The following is a 14,308-nucleotide window of genomic DNA, read 5'->3' on the forward strand; positions in this document are numbered from 1 at the left end:
GACAAACGGCTGAAGAAACGGAAAAATTTCCATAATCATCCCACGTAGCATATATATTTTTCATCCCAGCCCCCCCAGTTTCATATTGATTCGTTTCTTTTGCCCTTTTGCGGTGAATTTTGGTCCCATTGTGACGCAGTTCAATAGTTTTCTGCTTGGTTCTCGAGGTTTAAATACTCTATTGTCTCTACATTATGCACATTGGGGAAAATTTCTATTGTTTTATGTTTCACATGTTGATTGTTGTTATCATTTGACTGTAATACTCATAAAATATCTCGTAAAGCAATCAACATTCAAACAGTACCTCGGGCTGCAAATGTAAAAGGAAATTCATGGAAAGCACAAATATGCTTACATTTAAATCGCAACAGTATATAACATCTAAACACCCATTTCCCACGGCTTCCCCGTACGTAGTATTATAGTATCAACCAGGAGCAGCTTCATTTACCGATACGATCGATTCCAGCGAATGACACTACATTCCATTAATTCTCGCTGCTCTTGCGCACCTTCCTTCACTAGCCGCTCTACCAGTTTTGGTTTCATTTTCACCCATTTTTCCCGGTACACGGCCCAGATGCTACGGATGCGAGCTTCTCCATCGCACCGGCGAACGGAAAGCACTTGCTGTAAGCCATCCGGATGAGACGAGAGAGAAAAAAGGCAGTCAAATGTCACCGTCGGCCGTTCGACGATTCGACGGGCAAACCATACGCGGCCCCACACACACACACTCATACGGATGTAGCAACATCGCCGGAAACGAAGTCAATGAAGTCAGTGTAGAAAAAGGAAGCAGCGAGCGTTAAGCTCGATCGGCTCAAGCCGCCCTCTGCATCATGCGTTGCTCCTGTCACTGCACAGTTTCGCAACTATATGGCACTAATTTGAAGCAGAAGAAAAAAAATAGTGCAGAAGAGATCGAACGAGCGAGTGAGAGAGTGTTATAGGGATAGAAAAGCTAGAATGCAAAATGCACAGCACAACCAAGCACCGGACGGCAAGCAACGAACGTAACGTTGCCTAGCTATTGCTGCCGAGCGGGCACATTCCCACGTCTGCTACAAAGACACATACACACACATAGTGCGCACAAACGTTTATGCCCACGCGACACTATACCAAAAAAAAACAACAACATTTTCGCATCCAACCCAGACCCATTCGGGTAGTAGCGACCATGATGCCGTACCGCTTCCATGGAGCTTTCCATTCTGCTGGCTGGCTACGTTTGGATGGTTTGCCATTGTGTGTTTCAGTAGGCCGGTGAGTGAGCGGCTTGTTGTTATTTCTTTTTTTTTTTTACTACCTCTTCTGCCCGTTCCCAGAGCCTCGTTCGTTTTGCACGGATTTCGAATGATGCAAATGAAAAGTAGGTCAAAAAGATGCTTTTAATGACGTCATTATCCTGGGTCCACATTTAGCGAGCGGAATGCTAGGGAAGGCGAACGTGTTGGCAGTACCGGCCCGCTGTCGTTGACAGCACTGTTCTAGGCTCTTGTTTTTTTTCCCTTAATCTCTCTCTCTTTCTCTCTAACCCTCATGCAATTGCACAACACACCGAACATTCGTCAAGAGAGAAAGCCTCTGACACCATCCTGGCGCACACACACACATACACACACACGTGTCATGCTCAAGATGGCGGTTGTGAAAGAAAATGTGGGACACTCCGCTCCACTACCACCTTGCCACCATCCATCGCCCTCTCGATAACGTGACGAAGCCTATTCTTCCCTGCAGATTAATAAAAAGAACTCCGATTGCTTCAAGCCGTCGTTTTCGGCTGAGAGGGTGGCCAACACATTTGGAAGGCGCGCTAGGCTTCAATTCTCCACACCCACATCCCACCCATTTGTCGTGCAGCGGGGTTCGGTTGAATCGGCACCCGGTTAGTGGTCCCCATCCCGTTGACGCCCTCCTGCATGGTAGGCAAACAAGGGGAAAAAATGCGTTTGTTCTTTTATCATCGGTCTTCGTTTTTCACGACATGGCATGGTTTCGGCACGTTCAGCAGCAACGCAATGGCAGAGGAGAGAAAACAAAAGCCCGTTGTTTGTCGAAAAAAAAAAACGCACAGCGCTGAGCAAGGATCAAAAGTAATGCTTTGCCACGGCGTTGGCAATGTATTAGCGGCCGTACGAAAGTAACGAATGGCGACGGAAAGCAATCACGCTTTGCAACGCTTCTGGATGAGGCCCATCCTTATAGTCGTTAGAGTCGTTATGGTTAAAAAAGACGTCCAAAGCATCTCACACAACTTTACATGTGACAGCAAACGCTCTGTGCGCAACACAAGGCCGCTGCCCGATGGACGCGCAAGTACTTCAGTGGTGGTTCAATAAGTTAACTGACTTTTTTCGTTCTTCTCACGCTAGCTTTATCAAGCAACGATTTTCACGGCAGTCGCAACAGTAAGGTTAATAAATTTCGGCCCCCTCCAAAGCGACTCTCGCTCTTTCCCACCCAGCACGAGCGTTATCTGGTCACTTTCAGGATGAATGCACCGGCTGCACCCGCAGCGCGATTAATGGCCGTATGGGCAGGGGGATCGTATTCGCTGTTCATTAACGCCAACAGTTGCACCCGAAACCTGCTGAATGCAACACCGTGCCATACTGGGACAGGATTGGCCTCAAAGGCTCGCAGCGAGCGGTTGCCCAGATTTAATGGGGCTCAAGTGTGGGGTGATTTAAATTAAGCAAGCAACCTTCGCTCCAACACCTGATGAGCTCGGGCGTATGGGGTGGTTTAACGAGCAAAAATGGCAGCTCGTTTAAAGTAAATTTACTATGATAAAGTGACTCTTATTTGAAGAGTAATAGTAATTGTAAGCATGTAAGTTAATGAAACAAGCATCATTATGCCACTATTTTGTTACTTACTCCTAGCGTTACTAAGTCAGTAACATAAACCCTCCTTCGTTGATATACCTTTGTAGTTGAAACGCATCGTTCACACCGTTCGATCAATCAGGAAGCCTCTAGCACGCTTACGACTGCACTTTCCATTTTCATCGAGCTCTCACTCGACAAACAAACAAATGAACGATCTTGCCAATAAACGTGATCATACAAAGCCAGTGAAACAGAGGAACAAGAAACCAACACGATGTTGGCCCTTTGTCGATGCGCATCGACGCCTTTTTGTGCCATTAGCCGCAGAGGAAGCGAACCAGCATCGTCTAATCTTTTGCCGGAACGATCCTCGGTGACGATTGATGAGCACCGTGTTGCTATGTAACATGACAGCTTCTGTAGTATGAACAGTATGCTGTGTTTCGCAAAGAGCCATTAGCATTAATTATGTTAGTGTAATATTAGTAACCGCTCTTATTGCTTGCGTGAATTAACCAGTTTTAATGAGGTTGCAGGCATAAAGCAGCGCTTCACTACACAACTTTGCTACACAACTTGCTCTTACAAACTCAACCACCACCTCCCGAAACCTAAAGATATCCGCGTTCAGCGACAAAGGTGAACAATCGCAGCTATCACGGTCAAAATCAGGCAAGCAAAACCACCCGCCCTTTTTTTTTTTGTTCTGTCGGCTACCGATGAACGCTACACCACCGGTGTGCGTCGTTTGGCAGCCATGCTGGCGATCAGTTGGCGGGCGGGCGTACGGACCGCCGCTTCTTTCTTTGTTCTCGCGCCTGTCCGTTCGGTTGGGAGTGGGGAGGTAGGTAAAAATAAATCCAAACAATTTATCTCTACGCCGCTACACTTTCGCTACGGTACACTTTCGCTTGGCCCGCGGTGCGATTGCGCCTCGGCTGCAACCACTGGTGGGAGCGGGAGGGTTCGCGTTACTTCCTTCGGATCACGTGAAATAAAGGGGATAGGGTGTGAATTGGAGAGCAGGAAGCAGGGTCTGTCATTTGGTCGTTTGCAGGCCAGGCGCTCACGACCGTCCGCCCCGTTAGGAACACGCCGAACACTCGCCGTAGCGCCCCGGTAGCGTAATACCTTCAAGGTCAAGTGTTGGTGTGGCTAAAAATGGCCACCTTTTACACCGTTGTCTCCCACCTCCTGTCGACAACAGTCCGGATGGACGGGCGGAAGGACGGTACGTCGGTGCATTACCCAATCCCGTTACGCTCACACGTTGGCATGCGCGGCAAGTTCGCTTGCGTCGCGATGCGTGCGTTTGCGTTGCGTGTTGGCAGTGCTCAAACGAAGCAAAAAGGCACAGTCCGGACGCTCGACTGCTGAAAGACTGCGGTGGGGAGCGCCGGAGGTTTTGCTTGCGCGCGTGCATGCACTTGTGTGCTCTCGTGGCGCGTATTCTGGTGGTCAATGAGGTATGTGTGACCGCGGCCCCAAAAACCGTGACGAGCCACCAGGCTTACTGGGTCCAAAGGTAGGCATTGTTTGTATTACTGCGGTGCCTGTTGAGTAAGCCCGCCAGTGACTTTGATGCATCACAGGTTCAAGCCGGGTGGCAGGGCTCGAAGATGCTTGGAGTTCACCTGCTATCCAGGGGTACTAGCCTTCTGCTCAAGCATTGAGGATCGGCCTGTTAGGACTTCTCGTCCTGTAGGAGTATGTTGAAAGCAGTTGCAGTAACCAGTTTCGGACATATGTCCATATTTTGGAGCACTACAGTGGAGCGCAGAGGAGCATCCAAGGCACTTGCACAGTCTGAAGTGTGAAGTCGCCAAGGTCGGGTCAGTAGTTTCGATCAATTTAGATCCAAATGGGTATGATAGGGCCTGGTGATGGATATGGGACACAACACAACACAATACTAGCCATATGCTTCGCCATTCCATCTGGCGCGCATGCCAGGCAGGCATAATAGTAGGTCAGGCTTTCAGGATTTATCTTCCGCTGGATACGACACTGGAAGTTCGAACTTCCCAGGCTTAGACTGGAAAGCGGTGCGAGTTACTTTTGGAGAAAGGAAGTCATCTCGGTTTCAGCAACTCTAATACTGAGCTGCTATCCTGACGGAAGGGTCCATACCGGAATTGAAGGTGATGGATTTAATACGAGATATACAAAGTCGCAAGTCATACCTGGTGCAACGGGCATGGTGGTAAGTGGTGAGTTTGGAGACACACCCTGTGGCCTTCAGTCGAGCATAAGAACGCTTGTATGGGGGTTGCAGCTCCCGCCAGTGTTCATTCGACCAATTCCACTCCAATGTCCAATGTCCCCTCGGAGGGAGTTCGCTTCATTTTGTTGTTAATGCTTTAACCGCAGGTCCCCAGAGTGTTGGGAAAAAGAGACGCATGGAGTGCATTTAGGGCGATAAACCAGCTTAAGTTGCTAGGAGTTCCCCACTCTACACTACCCAGCGCAGGATAGTCATAAATATTTAATTCTCCATGTAAATAAAACAAAAAAACCCGCTTTCCACCTACCTGGTACGAGGACAGGAACGGATCACGATTCTCATCCATGCCGGACACGACGTCGAGCGGACCGGGAAACCCGCCGGACCCGATGCCAATGGAGCCACTGCCGCCGCCGCCGTTGCCACCACCACCGCCAGCGCCCACAATGCTGCCACCGCCCGAGCCACCGACCGAACCGCCGCCGCCGCCGCCGCCCGCCCCCAGTGCCGATAGGGTCGATTTCGACGGGAACGGCACGGACGCATTGGTGCGCCGGTAGCGCGAGGGCGAGTTGGCCAGGTTCGATTGCAGCGGTTGCAATGCGTTCGACTGATGGTGCGACTGATGCTGATGGTGAGCATGCTGCTGCTGCTGCTGATGGTGTGCATGCTGCATGCTTTGCTGCTGATGCGGATGCTGCTGCTGCTGCTGCTGTTGGTGGTGGTGGGATTGCTGCAGATGGCTGCTGTTGCTGCCGATGCCGTACGGTGAGAGCGACTGGTTGCCGCCGGACTGGTGGGGTGGTTTGCGCGAGTGCAGCCCGTTCGGGCCGAGCCCCGACGGGTTCAGGCTCGACATGGAACGGCCCCGATTCCAGCTGGACAGTGAGCTTTGCTGCTGCTGCTGCTGCTGATGTTGATGCACCTGCTGCTGATGGTGCTGTTGCTGCTGCTGCTGCTGGGTGGATTGTTGCTGCGACCATGGTCCCGGGTTGGACCAGGATGGGTACGAGTTTTTATACTGATTTTGCTGCTGCTGTTGCTGTTGTTGCTGCTGTTGCTGCAACATTGCATTGCCATGCACGGAGAGACCGTTCGGCGAGATGCCGTGGTGGCCGTGGTTCGGGAAGCCACCATGCGAGGCAGTTATTGCACGACGCTGTTGATGTTGTTGCTGCTGTTGTTGCTGTTGTTGTTGCTGTTGCTGTTGCTGCTGTTGCTGCTGTTGCTGTTGCTGCTGTTGCTGCTGCTGAGCTGCTGCAGCGGCTGCAGCGGCAGCAGCCGCCACCACGGCACCACTGTACAGATTGCTTGAGAAGTTCTGGAACGCGCCCAGCCCGTTCATCGAGAGGTGGCCCCCGCCGGAACCACCCTGGCCCTGGCTCGTCTCGTCCGGCCCGGTCGACCACGGGCTGCTGTGGTCCGGTGTGCTACCGAACCCGAGCCCGCTCGGTGCCAGACAGGAGCCGATGTGCGACGACCCGTTCATCAGGTTGGACGTGACACCGAGACACCCCAGATCGGACGCCTTCAAGCTGAGCTCCTCGGCCACCGACTGCAGCTGGAGCGGATCCGCCGCCCCGGTACCGTCCAGCAGCAGATTATTGTTAGCGCTGTTCTGGTTCGCGTGACCTCCATTGCCATTGATGCTGTTGCCACTGGCGCTGCCACTGCTGTGCGGGGTGCTGCTGTTGTTGTTGGTGCTGCCAACAGTTGTTCCAGCGTTCAGGCCACCGTGCCCCAGATTCACGATCGAGGGCGACGTAATGCTGCCCCCGTTCAGCAGGGACGAGGTGACGGTCGCCTCGCCCACCCCGCCACACCCACCGGCCGACCCGAGGGCGAGCGAAAGCTCCCGGGACGACAGCGAGCCACAGCCATCGGACGACATGGCCGTTGTGATGATGCTCGACACGGAGGAAAGGCCGCCGCCGGCGGCAACGCCACCGCTCGAGGCAGCCGCACTCGACGCCATCAGCAGCCCGGCCGGTCCGTCCACGTCGACGGACGGTTTCGGGCCGGCGCTCCCCACGGCTGCCCCACCGCCCGCATTGCCATTGCTCTTGGTGCGCTCCCCCATCGAGACGGACGAGGACGACGAGGACGATTCGCCGACGATCGTGCCGACCAGACTGTCCCCAATGTCGGCCCCGGACGCAAGATGCTTGATGTTCAGCAGATTGTTAATGCTGAGCGTGTCGAGCAGCGACTGCGAGTTGGCGACGCACGACTCGTTCGCCAGCACCGAGCCGGAGTACAGAAAGTCACCCATGGTCGATTCACGCGTACGAAACCACGGACCTATATAGGAAACGGGGAGGGGTTTGGCGAGCTCTGCAGGTGTACCCTAACCTGAGGACCCGTACGGCGCGGATATTTTTTCCTTCTTCTTACACCTTTTCAACCCCACAATGCTACACGTGTTCTCACTTACTTCAATTCACTCGATACAGAATTTCACAAAACGCGCGCACGCACACAAACACACACACGCGCGCGTTACTAATGAGCTGCCGTAAGCGCGTACAATACGCTGCAACACATTCGAACGAATAGCGACAGTTCGCTGCGTTTGCCGTATACACTGCACGAGCGCAATAACACTTACTATCGAACGCTTGTTTTGTTTGCCTTCACATCGACATCGACACCACTATACACCACGTACGCACCTGAACGCGCGCGACACGCCGGTTCACATCTCCTATCGCACACGCACGCACACCGCACCACACGCGTTTCACCTTTATTCAGTAATCAGCGTTCGAATGAAACACACGCACACAAACACACACACCCGTTCTCGCTTACGACACGCATTCACTGCACGCCCATACGGTACACGGTGTCGTTACAGCCACAGGATCACTGTCACGGAGTGCATCCCAGAGTTCTACACCGAACGCGAACGCGACACCTTTTACACACGCACACGATACCACTGACGAGTGGTTGTAGCTGCTGTGGTGGAGAAGAGACACGAGACACGGAATTGTTGCGTTTATTTGTACATGAATGGTTTATGATTAAAAATCTGAATTAGAACTTTAACTTGAATCCCATCAACACGCACACACACACACACACTGGTCAGCAGTGTGGAATGGATAATGGAAACGGTAGGGTTAACAGTGTATTAGAAGCCGAAGAGAAGTCAACAGTTAGATGTGTCCGCACATCGCCCGTCCTTATTCTAAGCGAGCGTTTACACCGAGCAACACACCAAGATAAACTCGAATTTGGCTATATATATATATATGTAAAAACAAAACTTAACACATTAACACACACTAGATTCACGACCGCAAAACGCCGTATCGGAGCAGCGTCGTTTCAGAGTGTCGGCGCAATGGTAGGTGCGATGGTATCTATATCTCGATCCACCATCTGCACAGGAGAGTGTTGTATGCACACGGGACAACCTTGTGCACGGTAGCACCTTAACACACGGACTGGTTGGCGTACGGCACGACGCGTACCGCTCTAGCCACTAGCAAGTCTCTGGCCGTTGTGGGTGCAGAGCGTTTTCCCCTGCGCTTGTTCGCAGGCAAACAAAAAGCTGGAACTGGGCGATGCGATCTACTGCTGCTGCTGCTGCTGCTGCTTCTGTTGCGATCAACTTGTTCTATGAAACGAAGCGACACGAATTGACCGCAGAACACCGACGCTGGCTGCGTTTTATTCGTCGATAAACCTCCCCCCCAACTACCCCCTCAACAGAGTAAAATGGGGCTTGGAGCAGTCCGTCCCGAGTCCCGAAAGCTCAGCGCTCGCCGTACAAACGCCGTTCGGGTCACTCACGCGCCGCGTATCCCTGGGCCCGAAGCGGCCACATCCTGGCCCGAAGTTTGTTCGGGTTGGCATTTCCCTCCGCCACACACCCTCACCGGATTCTCACCGTCCCGTTTTGATAAGCATGGGCAATGGGGAGAATGGTTCGAGCGGATGGTGGGCAGGGTAAACAAAAACGCACATTTATCCCAGTGGCACCGTACCCTAGTGAACTCGGACGCTTCGGCGGACGGGCCCCGAACGCTCCCGAACCCAACGGAGCCTGCAGCAGCCTTCGTGCTGAGTGACTCGGCACACTCGGCCCGGGGCATGCGCACCGGCGGCCCGTACCCGAGTTCCGTACCAATCCTACCGAAATTGTGCCGTACCGTGGCCGTATGAATGGTACACGTAGGAGTTGTATGGGCCGGAAAACTGGTGACACATTGAAAAAAAACTTAACGAAGATATTTCACAACCTCCATCATCACCCCCGGCGGCAGTGGAAATCAAGGGACACGGTATTACGGTGCGTATGCGTCGCAAAGGATTGCGAGTGAGCTGCAATGAGGTTTTTTTTTAATACGGAATTTCCAGCAGCAGAGTTCGACTTAAGAAACCAAATTCTTCCAAAGAGCGTAGCTTACGGGCAGGAACTCCTTCCACCCAAATACGACCACCTTTACCCTGGCGCGTTGCGACAGACGCGCGTACGGATGCGTCTAGACGGTGGTCTACCCGGCCACGGCCGCTCACATCATCAAATTGCGGCGAGAGCGCCTACTGACGTCAGTAAAATTGCTGCCGCCTCGCGGCCAACCCCTCGCCCCCTCCCCCCTCCTGATGAACCGGAAAACCGATCGGAAAGCTGTCGAAAGCAAGCTCCCGTACGACTGGAGCGTGCGCCTCCCTTCACCTTCCAGCTTAGACGAGCTGGCCGTCGTCTAATGATAGCAGCGTTCCATAAAAAAAAACTGAGACCACATTTTATCCGTTTTAGACCAGGCCGGCGTGACTTGGTCCAGAATGTGGGAAGGGAAACCATGGTGCGGTGTAATGATGGGAAATTTTCCGCTATGATTGATGCGTTCCGGAATGGTTGTTGTATTTTTTTTTTTGCTCCTCTTTTTCTCTCTCTCTCTCTTCCTCGGAACTAGAAACAACGAACTGGTGGACGGGAGAAAACCCTGGCACACCCGTCCACATCAGAAGGAGAGTGTACGTCGATGGCCCATTAGTCGGTCGGGATGGCTCCTGTGTGACTGCTTGTCCCTATCCGGCACCGTACACGAAACGATTACATATTTCATCAGCATGAAATGATGAAATTATGAAACATTACCACCCTGCAGCACAGCACTGGGCCGGAAAAACGAGTTTCACGGTGCGTGTAGCCGAATTAATTTGCGTTCATTCATAATTATCGTTTTGTTTTTCCCTTCGTTTCTCGTTTTTCGTACTTTGGAACATCGGGATAATCGCTTAATTGTTGGAACATCGTCCCAGTGCGCGCATCATTTGTCGGTACAGCGGCTCTTCAAATCATAATTAAGAGGGGACCGTGGGCATTTATGTACTTGACTGGCGCTTAAGGAACTGGTTGTAGCTCACCGTGCCGTGTTTTGCGTTCGATCGATGGTTCAACAGATTATTGGTTGTGTTGCTATAATGTGTATTATTTTTTTTTTTTACCTTAAACTCTCTATCAGTTACATTGTGGCCTTATTTAGCACCCACTTGTATGTTAACATTTACATGCGTATCTACAACACATGCAGCAATCACCCAACAGACATCAAACATGTGCCCAAATGCCTGAAGATAATTATTCCTTTTTTTTCTGTTAGCAACCCACAGAACCACTCCACGTGCCAGTTTGGCGAAGTACGAAAAAACGAACAAACGGACGCGAGAAGAACAGTAAAACGCTCACCCCGCTATGTAACCCCAAATGTCAAATTGTTCTGTAAACAGATTTCACGGGCACATTTGAAACGGGATTTCCGCTCATCGTCGCGTCCTCTCCTGGTCTCACAGTAGTGAGCGGCCACCGCATACCAGCGAAGAAAATGGTGCCCCACATATATGCCCCCACACAGTAGACGGCGTCGGTGGAGGGTTTTTCCATGCCAACCGACGGCTGGGCTATCCGGCCGCTACCAAAACTCGCCGGATTCGCACACCAATACCGGCGCAAACACGTGCTGTGGCGAAAGGAAGGAAAACTCGCTCAATCTCTCTCTCTTTCTCTGGCGAGAGAAGCGCCTTGGGCCAGTGCACTGTGCAAGAGTGCGTGAGCGTGAAAACGGTGAGAATCGCTTTCCCACGACACTTTCCCAACCTGAGATGCCAACGCAGACACTCACTCAGGTTGAAAAGGAAAGAACGTACACGTACTTTCACATGCTGGTTGCTGGTGCGCGAGAGAGAAAGGGAGAGGCGAGCGCGAAAATGGGCACGAGCGAACGAGAGAGGTAACAGAAATCACACAAAAAACGGCACATAACAGCAGTGCCAACTTTGCGGCATGAAAAATCAATCGCGCAAAAGAGAGGTGAAACGTACTGTTTCTACCCACGGTACTGTATTTTCGTTCTCTCTCCTTATCTTTTTCTCTTTTTCTCTTTCTCTCTCCCTCTCTCTCACTCTCTCACACACACACACACTCCCTGCACTACTCAGTTTTCCGGCTTTCCTGGATGGATGTTTGGCCACTTGCACGTAGTACATCGAATAATGCTCTTTCTCTTTCTTCCGCATACACACACACACATTCGCATTTCCTCTCTCACTTTCACCACTGTACTGAGCAGTGTCCCTGTTTTGACTCTCACGGAAAAGCAGCATTTCCACTGAATGAACCGTTTTCCACTCTCTGCACGGGCGGTTGCTTGGCACTTGGGGTTTGGGGGTAGGGGGGGGAGATGGCGCTGGGTGAGTTAAGGGGAAGAACTATAAATGTGTATACGTCAGTGGCGAAACTGTCAAAACAGTGGGGCTATTTTTGTATGCTGAACACGGGGGGGGGGAGCTGCGTACGTCACACAGCAAAACGCAAAAAAGCCACAAAAAAATAGAGAAACTACAATTTTCAGGCATTCTTTTCCATGATTCTAATTTGCTAAACTTCCATCGATTGTGCCGAACAAGTCGCAACATAGTACGCACACTCACACACACACACACACACACTCTCGGATTGGACTATTTACATCGCTATCGTAAGCAATCGATTGGACGGTAGGTGTTTGGGGACGGGGTCGAATACGCGCCTGGTGCCGCGCCATTGCATGCCGTTGGACGACAAAACGAGACGCATTTCACTTGACGTACCACTACCACCACCATGGCACCAAGTGTGACGGTCGACGGGGTGAACGTTATCAGCAGCGATAACGATGTCGTCACCGGGGTTTTGCGTTGGGGTTGGAAAACACGACACGAGGTCGGCGAATATCGGGGACGGTCGTTGACAATTCTTGCTGTGTGTGGTGCATATCTTGAAATACGTTTACGATATTGTTCTAGCTTCGAGGGGTATGTACACGTACACGCAGCTTCAACAACATATTGCACAGCACACACACACACACACACACACATATATATATAATGAACGGTTGAAGACACACACACACACTAGCGTATCGCGTTATGTGTCACCACACAGCTTGCCCGATAAGCAGCAGCAAGCATCGTTCGTTAGAGAAAAGTCAGACGCTCTGGTTGCTGTGGCGCCCTCATCGATTGCATTCGACAGCACGGCAACACACACACAGCACATTGCGTTCTTGGATGGTGGCGTATGTCGCAATCATACCCGGATAGGCACACTCAGAACTGCATCAATAATGTACACCACCGGGCACCGGGGCTGCCGATGGATTGGCTCGATAAGCTTCCGCTGCTTTCCGTATCCGGTCGCACCAACACTCTCTAGCCCACCGTCCAGACTAGCCGGGAAACCAATCCATTGCCACACACTCACACACACACACAGAGGGAAAGAGAAGTTTACACTACGGCCTACTACGTTGACGTTGACCCCGCGAGGCGACCAGGGTTTGACAGTGGGAATGCAACTTTTCACGAATGCAACAATACCACAGCACGGCCGCAAACGAAACAAACGTGCACAATGTGCGTGAATGTGCTGATGATAGTAAGCACCAGCACCAGCACCAACAGACACGGCCTACACGATGCGCGAGCTGAATGGTCCCGGGACTGGGTGGTGAGAGATCTCTCCCAAAATATTCACCTTGCTCCGGCTCGAAAAACACCTGCGATGGCTTTGGAGAGGTTTCAACATCACACACATACACACGCACACACGGAGCAGCTAGAGCACGTCATAGTTTTTCCCATCAACCCCCCCCCCCCACCTCCCTTCGCCCCCTCGCAAATCACGCACACTCAGCTGCGTGTACCTTCCTGCTGCTGCGTCCTCTGCACGCTCTGCACGCGTAACATACGGCAGCACGCACGGACACACAGCAGTGCCTCAATAGGTCCGTATGGTTGGGGCCACAATCAAGTTGGAAAATCGTAATCTTGACACAAATGCACTGGTGTATCACCTTAACGCACGCGTGTCCACCGCTGTACTAACACCGATGCGAAGCTGGTCACACACGAAGCGCGCGTCTGTCTCGGTGGCTCTTGTGGCCTGGGCCCCGGAGCCTTTCCTTGTCAACTGGGAAATGGGAAATGGGCGCCCTGGTGCCGTACTGCCTGGCTGGCTGGCTGGCTGGCTGGTGAAAAACCTGTTTCTCCATCGGTCGCTGGCTCACACGTTCAGCGATGAGCGAGAGGCCGATACCCGCTCCCGCTACCGTGGTGGTGAGAGCGAATAAGCGCAGGCGATGCAACAAACCGCTGCCCGTATGGGGGTTCATTTTCCATCCGTCACTCACCCCGGCGGAAAAGCACGCAGGGACGCAGAGCAGGAGAACTCGGGAAAACTCGGAGAACCCGGTACCGTACCATCTCGCAAATGGGGCAACGTGCGCATGCCAACAGCTGTTATCTGAGTGCCCGCGGTGGTGGTCGCGCTTCGGTCCCGTGCGTGCCGTGGCCAAATGAACCAACGCCGTTGGCTGTTATTTTTTCTTTATCAAACGCACACAGGGCAAAACAAAAATGGGAACCGAATTCACCCTTCGTGAGTTCGAGTGAGTGCGACAAATACAATTCACTCCACAACTCATGTCGCCACATACCGTTCTGTGATAAACGCGTGTGCAAGGGAAGATAAAAGTCCCGTCCCGGACGGCTAGAGATGGAAAGTGAAGGCACTACACTACAGTTCCGTGAAGGAGTGAGCAAGGTTGAAGATGGAGGGGGGAAGAGGTGGTTTTTCGAACATTGAAACACGGAGGCCTGTATAGGCCGGCTTGTCCGCGTAGGACGTTACGCCAAATAGCAGAAGAAGAAGAAGAATATGTAATAAAATCGTGAACATTATACT

The 14,308-nt window shown here is 52.1% G+C and overlaps 1 protein-coding gene across 5 annotated transcripts in view; it reads right to left on the bottom strand.

The window, feature by feature from the left end:
* Positions 1–13,632, bottom strand: part of LOC120895440 (translational regulator orb2) — a 244,249-nt gene extending 230,617 nt beyond the window's left edge. For 2 of the 5 annotated variants that reach the window (XM_040298806.1, XM_040298805.1), the window contains exon 1: positions 5,375–8,706. In XM_040298806.1, the coding sequence (XP_040154740.1) occupies positions 5,375–7,339 (1,965 nt within the window). In that variant the 5' untranslated portion in view covers positions 7,340–8,706. Of the gene's footprint in view, positions 1–5,374; positions 8,707–12,861; positions 13,075–13,418 lie in introns of those variants that run through there. The other 3 variants (XM_040298802.1, XM_040298803.1, XM_040298804.1) reach the window with 3 other exon arrangements.
* Positions 13,633–14,308: the final 676 nt, after the last annotated feature.

The sequence above is a fragment of the Anopheles arabiensis genome, chromosome 2 (genome assembly GCF_016920715.1).
Source record: "Anopheles arabiensis isolate DONGOLA chromosome 2, AaraD3, whole genome shotgun sequence".
In the NCBI taxonomy this organism is placed as follows: Eukaryota; Metazoa; Arthropoda; class Insecta; order Diptera; family Culicidae; genus Anopheles; species Anopheles arabiensis.